The sequence below is a fragment of the Embiotoca jacksoni genome, unplaced genomic scaffold, assembly GCF_022577435.1.
Source record: "Embiotoca jacksoni isolate LCO1_2020_lvr unplaced genomic scaffold, fEmbJac1.0.p SCAF_5, whole genome shotgun sequence".
In the NCBI taxonomy this organism is placed as follows: Eukaryota; Metazoa; Chordata; class Actinopteri; family Embiotocidae; genus Embiotoca; species Embiotoca jacksoni.
In genome coordinates this window covers 10,044,860-10,070,358 of record NW_027185403.1, presented here as the reverse complement: position 1 = coordinate 10,070,358, position 25,499 = coordinate 10,044,860, and the positions used below count along the sequence as shown (strand labels likewise).

General features: G+C 41.3%; 2 protein-coding genes across 10 annotated transcripts in view; both read left to right on the top strand.

The window, feature by feature from the left end:
• The window catches only part of LOC138211660 (protocadherin gamma-C5-like), a 284,193-nt gene that overhangs the window by 12,865 nt on the left and 245,829 nt on the right, over nucleotides 1–25,499 (top strand). The window contains exon 1 of one of the 9 annotated variants that reach the window (XM_069171658.1): nucleotides 987–3,459. The exons of 4 other annotated variants lie outside the window; for them this stretch is intronic. In XM_069171658.1, coding sequence (XP_069027759.1) covers nucleotides 1,060–3,459 — 2,400 coding nt within the window. In that variant the 5' untranslated portion in view covers nucleotides 987–1,059. Of the gene's footprint in view, nucleotides 1–986; nucleotides 3,460–4,833; nucleotides 7,288–14,005; nucleotides 16,513–21,956; nucleotides 24,411–25,499 lie in introns of those variants that run through there. 4 more of the 9 variants (XM_069171662.1, XM_069171685.1, XM_069171650.1 and 1 more) reach the window with 4 other exon arrangements.
• On the top strand, nucleotides 17,984–20,516 carry LOC138211536 (protocadherin beta-15-like). Its single transcript, XM_069171493.1, has one exon. The coding sequence runs from the start codon at nucleotides 18,096–18,098 to the stop codon at nucleotides 20,514–20,516; it is 2,421 nt and encodes an 806-aa protein (XP_069027594.1). The 5' UTR covers nucleotides 17,984–18,095.

Here is a 25,499-nt window from a genome sequence, read left to right as displayed (position 1 = left end):
ATATACAAAATGCAATCTGGACAGAGGCATTAACCACACACTGAAGATTTTAATTATAATTGATTGACAAATCAGTCAGGAACCGATAACAAAAATCCAAAAGATCTACAGTCAGTTTTCTTTCAGTATATGTTCTGCAGTTTCAGGACTTCCACCCACTGACTGTGCTAACATTACACACTGGCATGTTTTAGATCAGATCCCTGCTCATTCAGTATTCTGTTGTTCCCCTTTTAAATGTTTTTTTTTTTTTTTTTTACAAAACAGGTACTGTAAACTACTCTGAGCCATGACAAGTGTCTTCTTTTCAGTGTAATATTTTTTCTCCTCCCGAAAGTGTCCAGATGAAGCACTTGGTTGCAGTGTGAAAAGGCTTTCAATACTGATGGTGGACCAGCCATTAATTCTGAATTGGAATGAATAGACAAGTTATTTATTTTCTTGTACTGATATGAATAATGTAAATTCACAAGATTAATTAAAATGTTCTGAAATGGCATACATAACGTTACTTTTCCATTTTATCTCTCTGGTAAATATTTACACTTTGTAATCCTGTCATGTTCTAGTATTAGATTTAATTCTTACCAGTGACAAAATGGTTCGGCCAGCTTAAAATATCTAATTTACAGATATAGAGTGGGTAGTGTAAGCTTGCAAAATTTACATATAAATGACACTAGCCTTTAAAGGTAGTCTTAGCTTTTAATTTAACTTATTCATTCATTTATTTATTTTTAAAGATTAACAAAGAAAAAGTAGTCATTTTGTATGCATTAAATGCTGATCTGTCCGATGTAGAGACTGAATTTCACTCACAGTGTCGCTGTTCACCAGCGGTGGAATCACGCTTCCAGCCTTTTCTCCTGCTTTGTTACTGTAGACTCGATCTTCTCCTTGTCAAACGTTTGGCTGTGCTTCGGTCAACTATTCGCTGCACACAATGTTTTCTCGTACAACTGCTGTGTGATTATGTTTTCTGGACCGCAGATATTTTCGCTCGCGGAACAGTAAGATCTTTAAACGTTTTTGAGTATTTTTTTCAGATATTGTCACGGGATGGCACACAATGGGTATTCAGTGGCTGGCCTGCTTTATAGCGTTGCTTTCTTTCTTTTGATGCTTCACGGCAGTAATGGAGATATGAGCTATTCTATTCCAGAGGAAATGAAACCCGGATCCGTCATAGGAAACATAGCAAGGGATCTTGGACTGAACGTGGGGACATTGTCTGCTCGAAAGGCCCGCATCGACAGTGATCTGAATCGTAAACGGTCCTGTGACATAAATCTAAACACTGGAGATTTGATTGTAGCTGAAAGGATTGACAGAGAGGCTCTTTGCAGCGAAAAGACATCTTGTATTCTTACATTTGAGTTGATCTTAGAGGCTCCGCTGGAGTTGCACCGCATTTCGCTGCAAATACGGGATATTAATGATAATCCACCTGTTTTTATTAAGGATGAAATTAAAATGGAAATCAATGAATTGGCTGTAAAAGGATCCCGCTTTCGTGTGTTGGAGGCGCACGATGTAGATATTGGTCAAAACGCTGTTCAAAGCTATTCATTGGAGACGAACAGTTTCTTAGTCCTGAATATCCAGTCAAAATTAGATGGGGGTAAATTTGCAGAGCTAGTGCTAGATAAGGAATTAGACCGGGAGGAACAGCGGGAATTGAGATTACTGCTCACTGCACTAGACGGAGGCACTCCGAGAAGAACTGGCACTGCAACGGTGCATGTGACTGTCCTGGATGCTAATGACAACGCGCCAGTGTTCAGCCAGGCCGTATATAAAGCAATTATTCCTGAGAATTCTCCTCTAGATACTGTAGTGGTTAAAGTGGATGCAACTGATGCAGATGAAGGTCTAAATGGTGCTGTGACTTTTGAGTTGAGTCGTATTTCAGAAACTGGTAGAAGAGTGTTTGCTCTAAATCACACCACTGGAGAAATGAAAGTAATAGGACCTTTGGATTTTGAAGAAGCATCAGTGTATGAAATGCGGGTGGATGCTAAAGATGGATATGGCCTCACCTCAGATTCCAAAGTGATAATTGAGCTGTCCGATGTTAATGACAACCCTCCTGGAATTAGCCTAAAATCGCTGAATAACCCCATACCCGAGAACTTGTCACCTGATACAGAGGTAGGCATCATTAACGTGCAGGACAGAGACTCTGAAAATAACGGACACGTCCGCTGCTCCATTCAGCAGGGTGTCCCTTTTAAGTTGGTCCCGTCTATTAAAAACTATTATTCTCTGGTGACCACAGGACAACTGGACCGTGAATTAGTGTCTGATTACAACATTACAATCACTGCCACTGACGAGGGCTCTCCACCTCTGTCCTCCTCTAAAACTGTTCAGTTATCTGTAGCTGACATCAACGACAACCCACCTGTGTTTGAGGAACAGTCGTACAGCACATATGTGACTGAAAATAACAAACCTGGCTCCACTTTATGTTCCGTTACTGCTCGAGACCCCGACTGGAGACAAAACGGGACAGTGATTTATTCTCTGTTACCTGGTGAGGTGAACGGTGCCCCGGTGTCCTCCTATCTGTCTGTTAACGGAGACACGGGGGTGATCCACGCTGTGAGGTCGTTTGATTATGAACAGTTCAGGAGTTTTAAAGTCCACGTGATGGCCAGAGACAACGGTTCTCCTCCGCTCAGCAGCAACGTGACCGTCAGTGTGTTCATATCGGATGTGAACGACAACTCTCCTCAGATACTGTACCCCGCCCCGGAGGGTAACTCCTTCATGACCGAGCTGATCCCCAAATCTGCACACGGAGGCTCTCTGGTGTCCAAAGTGATAGCGGTGGACGCGGACTCCGGACAGAACGCCTGGCTGTCCTATCATATAGTCAAATCCACTGATCCGGGACTTTTCAGTATTGGTGTCCACAGCGGAGAGATCAGGATCCAGCGGGACATTTCTGAATCTGACAGCATGAAACAGAACCTTATTGTGTCAGTGAAAGATAACGGACAGCCCTCTCTCTCTGCCACCTGTTCCATATATTTACTCATTTCTGATAACTTGGCTGAGGTGCCAGAACTGAAAGATATTTCTTACGATGAGAAGAACTCTAAATTGACCTCTTACCTGATCATCGCGCTGGTGTCTGTATCCACCTTTTTTCTGACCTTCATCATCATCATCCTCGGTGTGAGGTTTTGTCGCAGGAGGAAGCCCAGACTGTTGTTTGACGGAGCAGTTGCCATCCCCAGCGCTTATCTCCCTCCTAATTACGCAGATGTTGACGGCACAGGAACTTTACGCAGCGCTTACAACTATGACGCCTACCTGACAACAGGTTCTAGAACCAGTGACTTTAAGTTTGTGACGTCTTACAATGACAACACTCTGCCTGCTGACCAGACTCTGAGGAAAAGTCCAACTGACTTTGCTGAAGTGTTTGGCCTGACGGATGAGTCTCCAGAGGTAAGCTACATACATTCCGTGTTTAATGCAGCGTTGAATTTGACCATTCAGTGGTACATATGCATCAAGTCATTTAAGCCATGGGTAGGTTTATACCTTGCCATGCACTTTCATGATATTCCTTTTTTGGCATGTACCTCTCTGTTTATGATGTGGAGGACATGACTGAGACTTGACTGTTGTTTCCTTTTCCAACTTTCCTTAGTTATTGCTACCCTTTTGCAGGTTTGCTATTTTTCTTGGCTGTCAAACTTCCCTGCCAATACTTGATGATGGTTTAATACCATTTCTAGGAAATAACTCTTTGAAATGAAACAATCGCTGAGTTATCAACACAAATTGAATTTTCCCGGCGGAAAGCCTGTCTTATTTTTTCTCATATATGTGACTGTATATTAGTGTGTGATTAGAACCGTCTACACAACTCCTTGAAATGAAGCCTAAAAACCGACTGTATTGTTGTTGTTGTTGTTTTTTCAATGTCTACTTCTTTTACCTGCACACAAAACAATCCGTGTTTGCAGGACACCTGTGTTTGCATCTCTATTTTCTCGATCACGTTTGGATGAAACATTAGTCGTTCCTGTCATTGCATCAATGTTTAAGATAGCGGTAGACAGAGTTTCCACGTGTGTGTAGTATTCATTAGAAACACAAGCTGACCAAACATGTGCTTAATCGACGAACAAAATCATCAAGTCATTTTAATACATTGGAGGCAACTTTTGTAAAGGTGATGTTTATTTTCAGCTTTGACAACGTTTCAAATATCCTTAGTTCATGTAAAATTAAACACTTTGTTCTATGGAGATTACAAAGCATATTGATGTGGCCCGTAGTTAATGACGATCTACTGTTATAGGATTCCCAATGTAAATTAGGTTCCATGTATATGGCGGCATTGTTATTAATTTAAAACGAGTGGTTACATTTGTCAAATCAGAAATGTTGCAATACTTTTTTTTTTAATCTTACAATGTAAGAATCAAATTATTTTATGTTCGGAGATCAGTTTCTTATTTTTTTGTGAATGCAGGAGATGTTAGAGGGTGAACATTGTTGGTCTTCTCACCGTTTAATCGCTGTCCATAGTGCTGAACGTCTTTATATTTTTGTGCAATTGACCACGTACAATAATTTCACTTGTGAATAGATATTCAAATATGACACTGCAGTGGTGGTCGTGGCAGCCGATCTGGCATCTCGTACTGGGTTCATAGTCATTTGTAATATTCCAAATACACTCACGGCGTCGCTGCTCACTTGCAGATATGAGGAGGTTACTCTCTCCACCCACAAAAAAAAAGAAGCAGGAATTGCATTAAAAGCAGAGCGGCTATTGTTGTATAAGCGGTGTGCCTTGATTCTTTTACAATTGTTCTGGGATTTTCTCAGCAGAAGGGACACTTGCGTATCTGTATCTTCTCGGGATAAACAATGGGCTTTAACGGACAATCGTTTCTGTTTTTTGTCTTTGGATGTTCTTTCTTTGTCCATATCACCACTGCAGACCTCAGCTATTCTGTACCGGAGGAGATGAGGCCCGGATCCGTTGTTGGAAATATTGCCAAGGATCTCGGATTGGAAATAGGGGAATTGTTCACTCGTAAAGCCCGCATTGATACAGAAGAAAACGACCAGCATTACTGCGCTATTGATCTAAAAACAGGGAATTTTGTCATCAGGGAAAGGATCGACAGAGAGGAGCTGTGCGGGGAGAAGGTTTCGTGCATGCTTAAATTTGAATTAGTCCTAGAGAGCCCTTTGGAGCTACACCGCATTTCGCTGCTTATTCAAGATGTAAATGACAATTCACCCGTTTTTCCAAAAGATGCAGTTAAATTGGAAATAACAGAATCAGCCAGTAGAGGAGCTCGATATCGTGTCAACGAAGCACACGACCTCGACATTGGACAAAATACAGTTAAACAATATAATTTACAAAAGAATGACAATTTTATTTTATCTTTTCGAGACGACGCTGATGGATCTAAGAACGTCGAGTTGGTGTTAGACAAAGAGCTAGATCGCGAAAAAGAACATGATTTAAATTTCGTGCTCACTGCAGTTGATGGTGGGGATCCACAGAGATCAGGAACTGCCATTATTCACGTGACGGTGCTGGATGCTAATGATAACGCGCCTGTGTTTGATCAGGCCGTTTACAAAGCCAGTCTACCTGAAACTTCTAATGTTGATACTGTAGTCCTAACTGTAAGTGCCACTGACGCAGACGAGGGAGCAAATGGAGAGGTGACATATGAATTTAGTCGCATTTCAGAAAGGGCTAAAAAGGTGTTCTCACTGAACGGTAAAACTGGGGAGATAAAAGTCAAAGGAGCACTTGATTTCGAGAGCAACTCAAAGTATGAAATGCGCATTGATGCCAAAGATGGTTACGGACTTTCATCTGATGCTAAAGTAATGATTGATATCACTGATGTTAATGACAATGCTCCAGTCATATATATGAAATCTATGATGAACACCATACCTGAGAACGTGTCACCTGGTACAGAGGTGGGCATCATTAACGTGCAGGATAGAGACTCTGAAAATAACCGACAGGTCCGCTGCTCCATCCAGCAGGGTGTCCCTTTTAAATTGGTTCCTTCTATTAAAAACTATTATTCTCTGGTGACCACAGGACAACTGGACCGTGAACTAGTGTCTGATTACAACATTACAATCACCGCCACTGACGAGGGCTCTCCACCTCTGTTCTCCTCTAAAACTGTTCAGTTATCTGTAGCTGACATCAACGACAACCCACCTGTGTTTGAGGAACAGTCGTACAGCACATATGTGACTGAAAATAACAAACCTGGCTCCACTTTATGTTCCGTTACTGCTCGAGACCCCGACTGGAGACAAAACGGTACAGTGATTTATTCTCTGTTACCTGGTGAGGTGAACGGTGCCCCGGTGTCCTCCTATCTGTCTGTTAACGGAGACACGGGGGTGATCCACGCTGTGAGGTCGTTTGATTATGAACAGTTCAGGAGTTTTAAAGTCCACGTGATGGCCAGAGACAACGGTTCTCCTCCGCTCAGCAGCAACGTGACCGTCAGTGTGTTCATATCGGATGTGAACGACAACTCTCCTCAGATACTGTACCCCGCCCCGGAGGGCAACTCCTTCATGACCGAGCTGGTCCCCAAAGCTGCACACGGAGGCTCTCTGGTGTCCAAAGTGATAGCTGTGGACGCGGACTCCGGACAGAACGCCTGGCTGTCCTATCATATAGTCAAATCCACTGATCCGGGACTTTTCAGTATTGGTGTCCACAGCGGAGAGATCAGGATCCAGCGGGACATTTCTGAATCTGACAGCATGAAACAGAACCTTATTGTGTCAGTGAAAGATAACGGACAGCCCTCTCTCTCTGCCACCTGTTCCATGTATTTACTTATTTCTGATAACTTGGCTGAGGTGCCAGAACTGAAAGATATTTCTTACGATGAGAAGAATTCCAAACTGACCTCTTACCTGATCATCGCGCTGGTGTCTGTGTCCACCTTTTTTCTGACCTTCATCATCATCATCCTCGGTGTGAGGTTTTGTCGCAGGAGGAAGCCCAGACTGTTGTTTGATGGAGCAGTTGCCATCCCCAGCGCTTATCTCCCTCCTAATTACGCAGATGTTGACGGCACAGGAACTTTACGCAGCGCTTACAACTATGACGCCTACCTGACAACAGGTTCTAGAACCAGTGACTTTAAGTTTGTGACGTCTTACAATGACAACACGCTGCCTGCTGACCAGACTCTGAGGAAGAGTCCATCAGACTTTGCTGATGTCTTTGGAGAGTCAGATGGATCTCCAGAGGTAGGATTAATTTGACTTATTCACAAGTATTTTAATATATTTTCCAGTTACTTGTTTGACAGTGTTGTGCATCGAATAATCAATCGTGACTCGTGTTAACAGATATAAGAAATGTATTTTGGCCTTGAATTTCACACATTTTATTTCATGTTTTACATTTCGAATTAATATCATTTACTGACAAATTTAAGATTGATGCATACTTGAGTCAAACAGACTTTCTCGAGGGTTTTGAGGACTCTGACGATTCTTTCCAGGTAAGACATCCAATATAAAGTAATCTGTGTTATACACGCTTCAGAGGCCAAACTTTATCATTTAGGGTAAATGTATGACATCGTACAATGACAACACGCTACCCTCTGAGCAGACTGAGATTAAAGTATGAGAGTCTGCTGAATGTTTCTGAAGTGCATCAGATGAAAAATAGTTTTAATAGCTGTATTTACAATGTTTAGAAGGGCAAATTGTCACATTAATTGTATAATCTGTCGCTATCCATGGTCCTGATCACAGCAAATATCTCTGAAACTTATCGTGACACTATTTTGTTTGAAATCTTATTGTTAATGAAACAAACCTTTTGCATAACTACAGAAAAAATTTAAAGATTTCTATTTCTATACCATTTACATCCATTTGGTGTTTTCTTTTTGTGAAACAGCTTTATCTTTGAAGAAATCGTTCAGTTTTCTACTTTTGGACACCATTCTCGATTTTTATTCATACAGTGATAGACAAAAAACATTTTGCAATGCACTTTGACCGTACAGTCATGACTTTCTGCCTTTGTGCCTCATACTGTTTTATTAATTTGCAGGAGAAGTGTGCATTCAGCTTTATATAATGTTTTAGGCTGCATTTTGAGGGATGTTATGTCAAGTTGAAGTATTCTGTATGGCTTTTCTTATAGTTTTTGACCTCATACATATATAAGTTACACATTTTGTTGAAATAACGTTATACAATTCAATACAACATGTCTGTCTGTGGGCTCTCATAAACTAAGTTGCATGCTCTGTATTAACTTGCTGAGGGATTGTAGTTTGCGATCTTCCGGACATGCTGTGAGTGTCGCTGTCTACCAGTCGAAAACTGAAATATAGTCCATATGAGACCTTCAGACGTGTCCACCCACATTTTTGCTGTTCATTGTTTGTTACCACACCATTTGTCTTGAATGACTGAGATATTCCTCTGTTCTTGAGGATTGTGATCACGTCCTTTTTGTGTGGTTCATTTCGATTACTGAAGGATGGCCTACATTGGATTTACAGTGAAGCTTGTTTGCGGCTCACTTTTTTGGCTTTTAGGATTACAGCTGTCTTACGGTGATGTGAGCTATTCTTTTGCGGAGGAAATGAAACGCGGATCAGTGATCGGAAACATAGCCAAGGATCTCGGGCTTCAAGTAAGCAGACTTTCACCTCGGAAGGCTCGAATTGTACTCGAGGGAAACCGTAAACATTATTGCGAGATAGATGCTGATACCGGGGAACTGGTTGTTGCGGATCGGATCAATCGAGAGGAGCTTTGCGGAGCAAAGATCTCATGCCATTTAAAATTTGAGCTGGTACTTGAGAACCCGCTCGAATCTCACCGGATATCTTTGCAAATTCAGGATATTAATGACAATCCACCAGTTTTTGTTAAGGATGCTGTTAAACTGGAAATACGCGAATCAGCTCCCAAAGGGTCTCACTATAGAATAAATGCGGCACGCGATGCAGACATTGGACAAAACGCTGTTCAAAATTATATTTTGCAAAACAACAATTATTTTGTTCTAAATGTCCTCACCAATTCTGTTGGTACAAAATACAGTGAGATAGTTTTAGATAAAGAATTAGATCGTGAAGAACAGCAAGAAGTGGCTTTAATGCTGACAGCCGTCGATGGCGGTAATCCTCAAAAATCAGGCACTGCAGTCATTAACATCATTGTACTGGACGCTAACGATAACGCCCCGGTGTTCAGCCAAGGCGTCTATCAGGCCACTGTACCTGAAAACTCTCCTTTAGAGACTGTAGTAGTGACGGTTAGTGCTACTGATGCAGATGAAGGCGTCAATGGTAAAGTAACATATGAATTCAGTGGAATAAGTGATATCGCAAAACAAATATTTTCATTAAATGAATTAACTGGTGAAATTACAGTCGAAAAAAATATTGACCACGAAGAAGAATCAAAATTCGAATTGCTAATTGAGGGGAAGGATGGATATGGCCTTTCCACAGAAGCAAAAGTAGTAATAGATATAACTGACGTTAATGACAATGCCCCAATAATTAACATGAATTCATTAGCAAACCCCGTACCTGAGAGCGTGTCACCTGGTACAGAGGTGGGCATCATTAATGTTCAGGATGCAGACTCGGGCAATAACCAACAGGTCCGCTGCTCCATTCAGCAGGGTGTCCCTTTTAAGTTGGTCCCTTCTATTAAAAACTATTATTCTCTGGTGACCACAGGACAACTGGACCGTGAACTAGTGTCTGATTACAACATTACAATCACCGCCACTGACGAAGGCTCTCCACCTCTGTCCTCCTCTAAAACTGTTCAGTTATCTGTAGCTGACATCAACGACAACCCACCTGTGTTTGAGGAACAGTCGTACAGCACATATGTGACTGAAAATAACAAACCTGGCTCCACTTTATGTTCCGTTACTGCTCGAGACCCCGACTGGAGACAAAACGGGACAGTGATTTATTCTCTGTTACCTGGTGAGGTGAACGGTGCCCCGGTGTCCTCCTATCTGTCTGTTAACGGAGACACGGGGGTGATCCACGCTGTGAGGTCGTTTGATTATGAACAGTTCAGGAGTTTTAAAGTCCACGTGATGGCCAGAGACAACGGTTCTCCTCCGCTCAGCAGCAACGTGACCGTCAGTGTGTTCATATCGGATGTGAACGACAACTCTCCTCAGATACTGTACCCCGCCCCGGAGGGCAACTCCTTCATGACCGAGCTGATCCCCAAAGCTGCACACGGAGGCTCTCTGGTGTCCAAAGTGATAGCGGTGGACGCGGACTCCGGACAGAACGCCTGGCTGTCCTATCATATAGTCAAATCCACTGATCCGGGACTTTTCATTATTGGTCTCCACAGCGGAGAGATCAGGACCCAGCGGGACATTTCTGAATCTGACAGCATGAAACAGAACCTTATTGTGTCAGTGAAAGATAACGGACAGCCCTCTCTCTCTGCCACCTGTTCCATGTATTTACTTATTTCTGATAACTTGGCTGAGGTGCCAGAACTGAAAGATATTTCTTACGATGAGAAGAATTCCAAACTGACTTCTTATCTGATCATCGCGCTGGTGTCTGTGTCCACCTTTTTTCTGACCTTCATCATCATCATCCTCGGTGTGAGGTTTTGTCGCAGGAGAAAGCCCAGACTGTTGTTTGACGGAGCAGTTGCCATCCCCAGCGCTTATCTCCCTCCTAATTACGCAGATGTTGACGGCACAGGAACTTTACGCAGCGCTTACAACTATGACGCGTACCTGACAACAGGTTCCAGAACCAGTGACTTTAAGTTTGTGACGTCTTACAATGACAACACGCTGCCTGCTGACCAGACTCTGAGGAAAAGTCCATCAGACTTTGCTGACGCATTTGGCCAGTCAGAGGAGGCCCTCGAGGTAGGCACCTGTCATGCTTTTGTGATTTTGCACAATCCACTTTTTTTTTAAATTTGTTTTTTATTTTTAATTGAACTGGAAAATTGCAGTTACCATTTGGAGACATAGATGGTCCCTGGTGTACCGTAGCCTTATTCCACAGGGACTTTGCTGTTGTTCATTGCTGCTAATAAGATCACATGTTATGATGCGGATTTTGGATACTTTGCCATATATTTATCAGTCTTGTTTCAGTTCAAGTTTATTCAAGTTTGTTTGACCTACTTTGGGCAGACCAGTTCTGTACTTACATAGCAGTGATATAACTGTTCAATTTTTTTTTTAATTTTTAATATACAGCTTCTATATTTATCATCTCTATTTATTTATTCATTGTACTTTCCTAAATCTTTCCTAAATTTTACTTTTCTGCTCATTATTGATTAGAAGCAATACTGTTGCTTAATCCCAAATACTTACAATACTGTAGTCATCTGTGCAGTTGCATCTGCATATTCTTGAGGTAATTCTCTTTCATAACGCATCAGTATCTATGTTGAAACTTGCAAAATGCAACGAATAGTAGCTTTGTTGTAAACATGCAGTTACAGTTTTAAGTTCTGATTAATCAGTGGCCGAATAATTGAAGCGGCTGTACTTCATGCACCATTACGTAAACTGGGCAATGTCTTCACAAATTGTGTTTTTTACATGTTCTACTTCATGCCATAGCAGGTTTTTTAATCAGCTGTCATATAAAGGCATTGCTAGTTTGATTAAGCCATTCCAACTTAAAACCCCTTACATTTAAACTTTTAAGTTCTGTGACTACCCAGCATTTAAATGTCAACCTTCTTACTGCAGTTGTATAAAATTGTGAAATTTTTTTGAAAATTGACTGCTCTTTTTTTGTCACTTAATCAGTAGTATTGGCTGACTTTGTTTGCAGTCTCCAATATCTCTCTTTTTCTTTTACTTAATAGGAATAACAAAAAGTTAACTCTTTTGTTAACTTTCACAGTTGAGCAAAAATAAGTTATTTGGGTTTTGAAATATGTTAGGTTAACACTTAATGTTTAACCAAGTGATGCATGAGATTGAATACATACTGGATGAGAAGTAAAGATGAAGTAAAGTATAGGAGCAACAGCTGTATGGTATCGTCAGTCTCTTTTTTGGGGAAAATAGTTATATTTTCTGATTATTCAAATAGTTGTAGTCATGAAAGTAGATTGCATTTGGACTGTCGGTACATTTGTTTGTCTGTCATACTTTTATGATATAAACATTTAGAGTGTGGGAGCCCTATTCCTGATTGTGCCCTGCTCCTATTCTTGTATATTTTTCACTCAGAGTCAACAAATTAAAAGCAACACATCAAAACTTTTCAAATTTGGGATTTTAAGACTTATGTTCCTGCTTACCACACTTTTGGTGGTGATTGCTCGAATATCTAGGACAAGGTAAACTGTTGTTCAAAATATGACCACAACGTAAACTTGTCAAGTTTTTTATTTCGATTTTACAATTTCTAAGCATTTGTCACAATTGTTTTTTTTTTTTTTTTCTTGGAAAATAACTTTGACTGTATAAATGAAGCTCTTTGTGCTGAGGCAACAATTAAGTATAATTTACTGAAGGGCTATGCTGTCAAACTAATGGCTTCAGTTCATACAGTATTTGATCAACTCTGACATTCTGTTGTTACACCAATATGTTGTCCATTAGGAAAATTTTAATCATCACTGGCATTTATACATTCATTTTATCATTGAGTTGGGGATTTCCATCATAGCCAGCCTGTTTTCATGACCTGCAGACATTTTTTTTTTGTTGTTCAGTGCTTTGGGGATTTACATCAGTTTGTCAAGCATTGCATGGGAAAGTGTTTGTTGTTTCTTTGGAATATGCAGTAGTTACCTCATGGTAAGGGACCTGAGCTTGCTTGTTTCTCATGCATGTACTCACTGTGCAGGAATTTTTTTTTTTTTAGCTTGGAAGTTGCTGTCTTTGAAAATGCATGTATGTGTTACAAGATGAGGTTCATTCAGAAGGTCTTTGCTTGAACATACACTTGGAAGTGAAAGTTGTTGTCCTCTTATAGATTAAGACTTTTATTTGGTGTAACTTTAAATATAGACTGGCAGTATAATGAGTGTGATAGTGGATGATTATATTTGTGTTTTTAGTTTAAGGTGGGCTGTTTAACAATTTCAATGGGATAAATTATAGGCAGTATTCTTCAACAATTAAATGAGTATGTTGGGTATCACTTGTAATAATTGATTTGGTATTTTTGATGGACTGTGCAAGAAATAATGAAATGTTTTCTTAATCACATCTATCACTGTTTGAATATGCAAATGCTTAAAAAAAAAATCTTTCCATCCTAAAAACACTGCAGTAATATTTTCATGTTTTTCCCTTAATTAACTGCCAAGCACTGCTCTGTTTTTTTCTATGATGCAGAGATGGGTCATACTGGTCTCACTTAAAGTCTTTTTAGAAGATATAGTTGATAATTAATGCTGTGTATTGTGTGTCATTGTTATTTAACCTTATTCGATTCAGCTTTGCTTTATGACACAAAGATGTGTTGTATTTTCATTTAATCTCAGTGTCTGTACAACATTTCAGTTGTGATAGACGATTCACATGTTTAAGAAATAATCAAATAGCGTTGAGTTGTGGACGAGTGTGTTTTGCCGTCTGACATACATTTGTTTTACAGATGGCTTATGAATGCTATGCAGAAAAAAAATATTCAGTAGTCAAATAACACTGCAGCCTCTACAGAGAAGGCATTCACACACAGTAGGAAAGGCAATTACAACAGACGCTTGGCCATTTGTAATGATAACTATTAAATATCACAGCGTCCTTGTAATAATCAAATCGTGACTGAAAAACAAAAAGTTGCTCCTTGATAGAGCCTGTGATGTTGCCAGCTTGTTTGAGTTTTCACTGCTATAACTCATTGAAACTCTTGGTGTCACTGTGCATCAACAAAGTAAGAAAGTGTGCATCGCTTCATCCATTCTTTTCCACCATTGAAAAGCGTTATTGTGGTGCGGTGTGTCTCTGGCTGCAGGACGTTACAAAAGGCCAACATTGGGATTATAGTCGGTTATTTATCGACAAGGAGGAATACAACCGTCTTTTGCAAGGGAGAGATGAAAGTCTGGCCGACCATGGGGACTAAAGTGTACAGACGATTTTCCATCAATCGCTATTGTGTGGTTTTCCTTTTCATCAGCCTGCATTTCGCGTATGGAGATGTGAGCTACTCTGTCGCAGAGGAGATGAAACGCGGCTCTGTGATTGGAAATATAGCCAAAGATCTCGGCCTCGGGACTGCCACACTTTCATCGCGTAAAGCTCGCATTGACACAGACAGGAATGATAAAAGGTATTGTGATATCAATCTGAGCACTGGAGATTTGATTGTTACCGACAGGATCGACAGGGAAAGTCTTTGTGGTAAGAAGGCGACCTGCATTTTAAAAGAGGAGCTTGTTTTGGAAAACCCTTTGGAGCTCCAGCGCATCAGTATTCATGTGCAGGATATAAACGACAACACCCCCGAGTTTAGTGAGGACTTGATTTCATTTGAAATAAGAGAATCAGCCGTTAAGGGAGCTAGATTCTTACTGACTGAAGCCCATGATGCAGATATCGGTACAAATGCTGTACAACGCTACAATGTACAAAACAATGAGCATTTCACCATTAATGTGGATACAGAGGTGAATGGACGGAAACACTCCGAACTAGTTTTGGTAAAAGAATTAGACCGAGAGAAAGAGAAAGAACTGAAATTGGTGCTTACAGCTTTAGATGGGGGATCACCTCAGAGATCGGGTACCGCCATCATACACGTCACTGTACTGGATGCTAATGATAACGCCCCAGTTTTCAGTCAGGCCGTTTATAAAGCCAGTCTGCCCGAAAACTCTCCTTTAGACACTGTAGTGGTTACAGTGAGCGCTACTGATGCAGACACGGGACCTAATGGGGATATTACATATAATTTTGATCATGTATCTGATGATCATGTCTCTTTGTTCTCACTTGATCATAAGACAGGGGAGATAAAAGTAATTGGTTCTATTGATTATGAAACGGAGACTTCAATTGAACTACGAATAAGAGCAAAAGACGGACCTGGTCTGACCTCATATTGTACAGTAATTATAGATGTATCGGATGTCAATGACAATCCACCAGCAATCAGTTTGAAATCCCTGTCTAACCCCATACCTGAGAACGTGTCTCCTGGTACAGAGGTGGGCATCATTAACGTGCAGGACAGAGACTCTGAGAATAACCGACAGGTCCGCTGCTCCATTCAGCAGGGTGTCCCTTTTAAATTGGTTCCTTCTATTAAAAACTATTATTCTCTGGTGACCACAGGACAACTGGACCGTGAACTAGTGTCTGATTACAACATTACAATCACCGCCACTGACGAGGGCTCTCCACCTCTGTCCTCCTCTAAAACTGTTCAGTTATCTGTAGCTGACATCAACGACAACCCACCTGTGTTTGAGGAACAGTCGTACAGCACATATGTGACTGAAAATAACAAACCTGGCTCCACTTTATGTTCCGTTACTGCTGGAGACCCCGACTGGAGACAAAACGGTACAGTGATTTATTCTCTGTTACCTGGTGAGGTGAACGGTGCCCCGGTGTCCTCCTATCTGTCTGTTAACGGAGACACGGGGGTGATCCACGCTGTGAGGTCGTTTGATTATGAACAGTTCAGGAGTTTTAAAGTCCACGTGATGGCCAGAGACAACGGTTCTCCTCCGCTCAGCAGCAACGTGACCGTCAGTGTTTTCATATCGGATGTGAACGACAACTCTCCTCAGATACTGTACCCCGCCCCGGAGGGCAACTCCTTCATGACCGAGCTGGTCCCCAAAGCTGCACACGGAGGCTCTCTGGTGTCCAAAGTGATAGCGGTGGACGCGGACTCCGGACAGAACGCCTGGCTGTCCTATCATATAGTCAAATCCACTGATCCGGGACTTTTCACTATTGGTGTCCACAGCGGAGAGATCAGGATCCAGCGGGACATTTCTGAATCTGACAGCATGAAACAGAACCTTATTGTGTCAGTGAAAGATAACGGACAGCCCTCTCTCTCTGCCACCTGTTCCATGTATTTACTTATTTCTGATAACTTGGCTGAGGTGCCAGAACTGAAAGATATTTCTTACGATGAGAAGAACTCTAAATTGACCTCTTACCTGATCATCGCGCTGGTGTCTGTGTCCACCTTTTTTCTGACCTTCATCATCATCATCCTCGGTGTGAGGTTTTGTCGCAGGAGAAAGCCCAGACTGTTGTTTGACGGAGCAGTTGCCATCCCCAGCGCTTATCTCCCTCCTAATTACGCAGATGTTGACGGCACAGGAACTTTACGCAGCGCTTACAACTATGACGCCTACCTGACAACAGGTTCCAGAACCAGTGACTTTAAGTTTGTGACGTCTTACAATGACAACACGCTGCCTGCTGACCAGACTCTGAGGAAAAGTCCATCAGACTTTGCTGACGTATTTGGAGATGGTGATGCCTCTCCTGAGGTAAGCGCATCAAATATTTGAACCATTCCTTCATCAGAAAAACCTGCTATACTCGCTTTTGTACTATATTTGATTTTCATTGTGAAGTTGGGAAATAACCTTTTAAAAATATAGAAAACGAATTTTCACACAATCCTGATACCAACCTCAATTTCTTGATCAGTGCTGGCTATGTTTTGACTGTTGCGCACATTATGCAGTTGCCATTAGCTACCTCTAGGGCTGCCCTTAGCCATTCTTGACACACTTCGGGGAATTGTTTCTGGTGGATTTTTATTCTTGAAACATGTATTTGCTTCCAGTTAATTTGATTCTCACAGAACATTCAGCCATTGCCAGCATCTTTGCAGGAATTATTAACCAGTCAAATCTGCTTTTTTTTTTAATGATGCAAACTGTAATTTTGATTTGACGTGTGTGGTGGGGGAGTGCGGGGGGTGATTTACACGTGGCTCATATTCTTAGATATTCTTATTGTGTTTAAGTCCGTTCAGACAGACTCTTTAATTGTTTACTGGAAAGAACATGGATCTTGTAAGTCATGCTATGACCTACTTTTAAGAGTCTGGTTGTTCATCTGTCATACATCTTCTTCAAGTATATATGTTTTAAAATTTGAGTAGTCTGACGGGTAGCAAAATCTCGATCCTTACGCTGTGTTATTTTAGGCTATACCCATCCACAGCAGAGTGTTAGATCACAAATCCCCTTTTTCTAATTCTTTTTTTTTAATCCTTTTGGTGGTGTTTGGTGTCCCTTTTAAGTCTCACACTTTGGCTTGCCTGTTGAATCTTGTTCATACTCTGGAAGGTTTTAATGGAACTGACCAATGTTATTTGCTTCTTGCGAACAAAGCAAACATTGCGCCCTCGGTAACCTGCTGGTTTCTCTCCATACAGTAATGAAATGTGAGCTCAGAATAATTTCACATGTATCTTAAAACCAAAACCAGTCCTCCCATTATTTACTAAATCTAATTGGTCATTTCTCTGTATTAGCACTTTTCATAATTCGTATTCGTACGATTATGTCGTATATTATAAGCTCCTAAACATTTGTTGTGAACAGATGCCATACCTTTTTAAAAAAATATTTAACCACAACGATTTAAACGTTAAATTTAAAATACATTTAATTTTAAGACAATGACATAAATGCACAGCGATTTAAGTCGTCATATAAAGCAGTGCTTAGTGTGCAGTGCCCGAGTGAAACCATGTTTTAGACGTGATCTTTGTGTTTAACCCTCTCCACATGTCTGAAGACATTTCAATATATAATTTTCGTTTTAAATACATTTTCTCTCCATCGATGTTTCTGTTCAAGAGTGTGCGGCTTGACCTGCTGCAGGTGAACTATGTGAAATTTCTAGAGTAGACTCACGATGTCGCTATGCACCAGCTGCAAGAGATTGTGTGGTTCTATCCGCACAAAGCTGTCGACAAACCTGACTCAATGTGCTGCAGTTGGACGTCGAGAGAGGCGTAGAGGTGATCTTGGATTGTGCCCATTTTGGTTTAAATTCTTCTTTTATTTTGGCTGTATTCCTATACGCATTGACGAGGACACATTCACTTGTCACGATGGCTGTCATGGGATTGGGATTTAAAAGCTGTGTCGTTGCTTTATTGCTCTTTTCTTTACATTTTGCCAATGGAGACATAAGCTATTCTTTTCCAGAGGAAATGCGACGCGGATCCGTGATCGGAAATATCGCCAAAGACTTGGGTCTCGAAACAAACAAACTATCTGGTCGAAAAGCTCGCATTGACACCGATGGAAGCGACAAACGTTATTGTGATATAAACCTCAGTAACGGTGATCTGACTGTTGCCGAGAGGATTGACAGAGAGGGCCTTTGTGGAGACAAAGCATCCTGCGTTTTAAAACAAGAACTCATGTTAGAGAATCCATTAGAATTGCACCGAATCAGTCTACATGTCCAGGATATAAATGATAACTCTCCGGAATTTAATAAAGATTTGATCCATATAGATATTAGTGAATCTGCCGCTAAGGGTGCTCGTTTTCCAATCGAAGAAGCACATGACGCGGACATAGGCAAATATTCAGTTCAGACTTACAACCTCCAGAAGAATGAACATTTTATTCTGGGGGTTGGAACTAATTCTGTGGAGCTTGTCCTTAACAAGGAGCTCGACCGTGAAAATCTGAAAGAAATCAATCTACTTCTTGCAGCTTTAGATGGTGGTCCCCCTCAAAGGTCAGGTACAGTCGTCATACACGTCACTGTATTGGATGCTAATGATAATGTACCAGTGTTCAGCCAAGCCGTTTATAAAGCCAGTCTGCCTGAAAACTCCCCAGTAGGTACTGTTGTGCTGACAGTGAATGCAGCTGATGCAGACGAGGGACTGAATGGTGAGGTTACATATGATTTTGGTCACATATCAGAAGATGTTAAGTCAGTATTTACCATAGCTCACAAGACGGGTGATATAAAATTAATGACCACGGTTGATTTTGAAACTGTGTCATCTTTTGAGCTCCGTGTCACAGCAAAAGATGGTTTAGGGTTAACTTCTTATGCCAAAGTCATAATAGACGTTACAGATGTAAATGACAACGCCCCAGTCATTTATCTGAAATCTCTGTCTAACCCCACACCTGAAAACGTGTCACCTGGTACAGAGGTGGGCATCATTAACGTGCAGGACAGAGACTCTGAGAATAACCGACAGGTCCGCTGCTCCATTCAGCAGGGTGTCCCTTTTAAGTTGGTCCCTTCTATTAAAAACTATTATTCTCTGGTGACCACAGGACAACTGGACCGTGAACTAGTGTCTGATTACAACATTACAATCACCGCCACTGACGAGGGCTCTCCACCTCTGTCCTCCTCTAAAACTGTTCAGTTATCTGTAGCTGACATCAACGACAACCCACCTGTGTTTGAGGAACAGTCGTACAGCACATATGTGACTGAAAATAACAAACCTGGCTCCACTTTATGTTCCGTTACTGCTCGAGACCCCGACTGGAGACAAAACGGTACAGTGATTTATTCTCTGTTACCTGGTGAGGTGAACGGTGCCCCGGTGTCCTCCTATCTGTCTGTTAACGGAGACACGGGGGTGATTCACGCTGTGAGGTCGTTTGATTATGAACAGTTCAGGAGTTTTAAAGTCCACGTGATGGCCAGAGACAACGGTTCTCCTCCGCTCAGCAGCAACGTGACCGTCAGTGTGTTCATATCGGATGTGAACGACAACTCTCCTCAGATACTGTACCCCGCCCCGGAGGGCAACTCCTTCATGACCGAGCTGGTCCCCAAAGCTGCACACGGAGGCTCTCTGGTGTCCAAAGTGATAGCTGTGGACGCGGACTCTGGACAGAACGCCTGGCTGTCCTATCATATAGTCAAATCCACTGATCCGGGACTTTTCACTATTGGTCTCCACAGCGGAGAAATCAGGACCCGGCGGGACATTTCTGAATCTGACAGCATGAAACAGAACCTTATTGTGTCAGTGAAAGATAACGGACAGCCTTCTCTCTCTGCCACCTGTTCCATGTATTTACTCATTTCTGATAACTTGGCTGAGGTGCCAGAACTGAAAGATATTTCTCATGATGAGAAGAATTCCAAATTGACCTCTTATTTGATCATCGCGCTGGTGTCTGTGTCCACCTTTTTTCTGACCTTCATCATCATCATCCTCGGTGTGAGGTTTTGTCGCAGGAGAAAGCCCAGACTGTTGTTTGACGGAGCAGTTGCCATCCCCAGCGCTTATCTCCCTCCTAATTACGCAGATGTTGACGGCACAGGAACTTTACGCAGCGCTTACAACTATGACGCCTACCTGACAACAGGTTCTAGAACCAGTGACTTTAAGTGTGTGACGTCTTACAATGACAACACGCTGCCTGCTGACCAGACTCTGAGGAAAAGTCCATCAGACTTTGCTGATGCGTTTGGAGATCGTGATTCTTCTCCTGAGGTAGGAACAGGTGTCACATATCGTTTACCTATTTGCAGTTAAATGAACCAGACAGTACTTTCATAATGTCATAATTTATGGTTTTCCTCTATCAATATCGATATTAGACAAATAACTTCTGTGCATTAATTTCATGTTACAAGATGCTACATGCTTCATTGCTTATAATTTCGTTTTCTTTCTAAAAACTCACATTAAATGTGTTAGTTCATCAAGATTTCACCGTGAATTCCCACTTTTTTTTCATTTTTCATTCTCTCCACTGCAGGTTGCGAAACTTGTTTTTTTCGTTTCCATTTAACAGAACTTGTCTGTCAGTTACCACAGCAGCATCGTTTTTCCCTTTAGCGTTTGAGTTGAGTTGAAGTTTGATGTTTGTGTCTCTGTCCATGGTGCTGAACCTGTTGAATTGTGGTTGTGATTGATATTTAGGAGCAACTGACATCTGTCTTTGACTTATCACCTTTCACATTTTTAGGATTGCAGTTTCACTTTATTTTTTACCAGACATGTTTGCTTCATTTTGGAAGTAACAAGGTACCTCGGTATGACAGGCGTATTCATTGAGGTAAAAAAAAAAAAAAAAAAACAAGTGGAAAATGTGGAAGGTGTGAAAATGGTTGGCGAGCTGCACAGAATTTTGATATTTAGAAAATAATCTCATGAACGATTTACTTTAATTTACTTTCAGGAGCTATATTTATTTGCGAGAAATATTGTTATTGCCCTTCTGTTTTCAATCCCAAGGTAAAGTTGACGTCAAATGCCTATTTTGTACCTTAAGAGCCAGATTAAAGACAGACTGATGCCCTCTTCTTTTTCTTTTCTTTTTATATATATCTTGTATGTTCAGTTACTTTTGCTTATAATGTTTTATTGGTCTTTGGAAAAGCTTGATGCATTTTTGTTGACATTTCACGAACAGGAAATCATCTGAAATCTAATTTATGATACTAAGAGAGACAGAGAGACAATGAGGGAAAGAGAATAGTTTCTAGAGGATCTGGAAGCACTTTGTTTTTAACACAAATAATACGTGTCCATCTATTGATTAACTTTTAGGTAATGATTTTGCCGTTATCACTTCAAAATGCTTGAGGTAGTTCAGTTGAGGATACAATCTTCTTTACAAAACCTTTTTCACACAGTCATTGAGGAATTCACTTTGCTCAAGAAAAGGTTAAAAAATAATCTCAGAATTACTCATTACAGTTTTAACAATCATATTAAAATGTGTTCAATTGTTTGTTTGTTTGTACTTTAAATTAACCATAAAGGCAAACATGTGATAATACGTTAAGAAAATGTACATCACTGCACCAAAACTGTTCTATATCATTTGTACTCACGGTGTCACTATAGACCAGCTAAGGAGTTGAATGGTCTACCCGCCTTGCATACCAGCCATTATTGGGATCGACCACTGTGTTCTCCACAGTCTACAACATAGGCGACAAATCGTTGGAGAGCACTGATTGATCGAAAAAAGTATTTTTAATGCTTGAAACTAACGTGTTTTCACTTGTCTAGTCCTGTTTGACGATGGTGAATCGACGGTGCGTTCCTCAAAGCTACGGCTTTGTCTTTTTCTTTGTTGTGGTGCATTACTCACGCGGAGACCTGAGCTATTCCGTCCAGGAGGAGCTGAAGCACGGGTCTGTTATTGGAAATATCGCCAAGGATCTCGGACTGGAGCTGGGGAAACTGTCTGCTCGTAAAGCTCGTGTTGATTTGGATGGGAGCGACAGACAGTATGTCGGGATTAACCTGAGAAGCGGAGATTTATTTGTTGCGGAAAGAATAGACAGAGAGGAGCATTGTGGAGAAAGGCCAGCGTGTATTCTAAAATTCGACCTGCTATTAGAGAATCCGCTGGAGTTACACCGGTTGTCGTTGCAGGTGCAGGACGTAAACGACAATGCACCAATCTTCCCGAAGGATATTATAAAACTGGAAATTACAGAGTCAGCTGCCAAAGGAGCTCGGTATCGTATCAATGCAGCACAAGATGCAGACATAGGCCAGAATTCCGTACAAAGCTACACATTGCAACAAAACGCTCACTTTGTGTTCAGTAGTCAGGCGAAAAATGTTGGCAGTAAATACGGTGAGTTGGTTTTGGATAAGGAGTTAGACCGAGAGGAGCAGCAGGAAATGAGATTATTGCTCACAGCTGTGGATGGTGGATCTCCTCAGAGATCCGGGACTGTAGTCATACACGTCATCGTGCTTGATGCTAATGATAACGCCCCCGTGTTTACTGAAGCTGTATATTCAGCCAGGTTACCTGAAAACTCACCTTTGAAAACCCCAGTTATCACTGTAAGTGCATCAGATGCAGACGAAGGCGTGAATGGAGAGGTTACTTATGAATTTAGCCGATTGTCTGATAAATCACAAAAGCTTTTTTCACTTGATCAGAAAACAGGAGAAATCCTTGTAACAGGTGACGTAGATTACGAAGAAGGATCGAAATATGAAGTGATTGTTGAAGCCAAAGATGGCTATGGTCTCTCTTCTGAAGCAAAAGTCATTATTGATATCACTGATGTGAATGACAACGCTCCAGTCATATATGTAAAATCCCTGTCTAATTCCATATCTGAGAACGTGTCACCTGGTACAGAGGTGGGAATCATTAACGTGCAGGACAGAGACTCTGAGAATAACCGACAGGTCCGCTGCTCCATTCAGCAGGGTGTCCCTTTTAATTTGGTCCCTTCTATTAAAAACTATTATTCTCTGGTGACCACAGGACAACTGGACCGTGAACTAGTGTCTGATTACAACATTACAATCACTGCCACTGACGAGGGCTCTCCACCTCTGTCCTCCTCTAAAACTGTTCAGTTATCTGTAGCTGACATCAACGACAACCCACCTGTGTTTGAGGAACAGTCGTACAGCACATATGTGACTGAAAATAACAAACCTGGCTCCACTTTATGTTCCGTTACTGCTCGAGACCCCGATTGGAGACAAAACGGTACAGTGATTTATTCTCTGTTACCTGGTGAGGTGAACGGTGCCCCGGTGTCCTCCTATCTGTCTGTTAACGGAGACACGGGGGTGATCCACGCTGTGAGGTCGTTTGATTATGAACAGTTCAGGAGTTTTAAAGTCCACGTGATGGCCAGAGACAACGGTTCTCCTCCGCTCAGCAGCAACGTGACCGTCAGTGTGTTCATATCGGATGTGAACGACAACTCTCCTCAGATACTGTACCCCGCCCCGGAGGGCAACTCCTTCATGACCGAGCTGGTCCCCAAAGCTGCACACGGAGGCTCTCTGGTGTCCAAAGTGATAGCTGTGGACGCGGACTCCGGACAGAACGCCTGGCTGTCCTATCATATAGTCAAATCCACTGATCCGGGACTTTTCACTATTGGTGTCCACAGTGGAGAGATCATGATCCAGCGTGACATTTCTGAATCTGACAGCATGAAACAGAACCTTATTGTGTCAGTGAAAGATAACGGACAGCCCTCTCTCTCTGCCACCTGTTCCATATATTTACTTATTTCTGATAACTTGGCTGAGGTGCCAGAACTGAAAGATATTTCTTATGATGAGAAGAATTCCAAACTGACCTCTTATCTGATCATCGCGCTGGTGTCTGTGTCCACCTTTTTCCTGACCTTCATCATCATCATCCTCGGTGTGAGGTTTTGTCGCAGGAGAAAGCCCAGACTGTTGTTTGACGGAGCAGTTGCCATCCCCAGCGCTTATCTCCCTCCTAATTACGCAGATGTTGACGGCACAGGAACTTTACGCAGCGCTTACAACTATGACGCCTACCTGACAACAGGTTCTAGAACCAGTGACTTTAAGTTTGTGACGTCTTACAATGAAAACACGCTGCCTGCTGACCAGACTCTGAGGAAAAGTCCATCAGATTTTGCTGATGTTTTTGGCGATTGTGATGCTTCTCCTGAGGTAGGAACAAGTGTTCCATATTGTCTAACCTGTTAACAACTTCATGACCAAGATAATAGCCCAAATTAATATGTACAAAATATGTTTAGCTTTAGTATTCTTTTCACCTTTTACTAACGATGCTTTTTTTTAAGTATAAGATAAAGTTCCCTTGGTGTACCCTTTATACGTTACAAGTGGTTACAAACTTAAATGCATGGTTATTAGTTTGTTATTCTTAACGACACACATTGACAGTTTGCCTCCTCTTTCGTCGTAGCTTATGAAGTTTGTAATACTTTTGTTAAAACTGTTTTTTTCAGTTGTCGTAGCATCATTGTCTCTGTGTCTTTAAAGTGGAGCTGCAGCTTGTCCTTTGTGTCTCTGTCTTTGGTGCTGAACCTTGGTGCTCAAGCACTGCATTTTCAGGAGCAATGCATCGCCTCCTTTGTTTCACTGTGGGAACGGTTTATCTTGCCGCTACATTTTTCCCTGACACTTGTTGTTGTATCTTATATTTAACAATCTACCTAGTCTTTGATGTTCTTAAAAAACAAAGGTGCCAAAATCGCTTCAGTGAAATAACCGGAATGTGTTTTCGTTCAACAACATGTTTTTCAGGACAGCTCATGAACGAATTACTTTCATTTACTGATTCTTGTCGATGGTGTGTCTTAATCCAGTTGTTTTTTATGTCTCACGGTAAAGATTTATGTAGACATGTTTTCTTTTTTCCAATTTAATTCAAAAGACACACAAAGGCGCTACTCCATTCGTTTTGAGTTTGTATTTTAATTGAATATTAATTTGTGACTCTACAAGTCTGGAAAAAAGCTGGAAAAATATGTGTGCACGTCATAAAATAGCGAAATATACTTAATCATATTGAGATAAAGAGAGAATCGAGTAGGGGAGAGGGGAATTTAATATTAGTGGTGCTTCTTTCCATTACAAGTGATTCAATTATTAAATCAAAGCTGGTGTTTTTTCTTCAGTAAGAGTTAGTGATTCGTTTTTAAATATGCTCCAAATAATAATTAATCGCCTTGTTGTACCTGAGAAAATACTCATGGTGTCAGTGTGTACCAGTAAACGCGAAAGCTCAGCCAT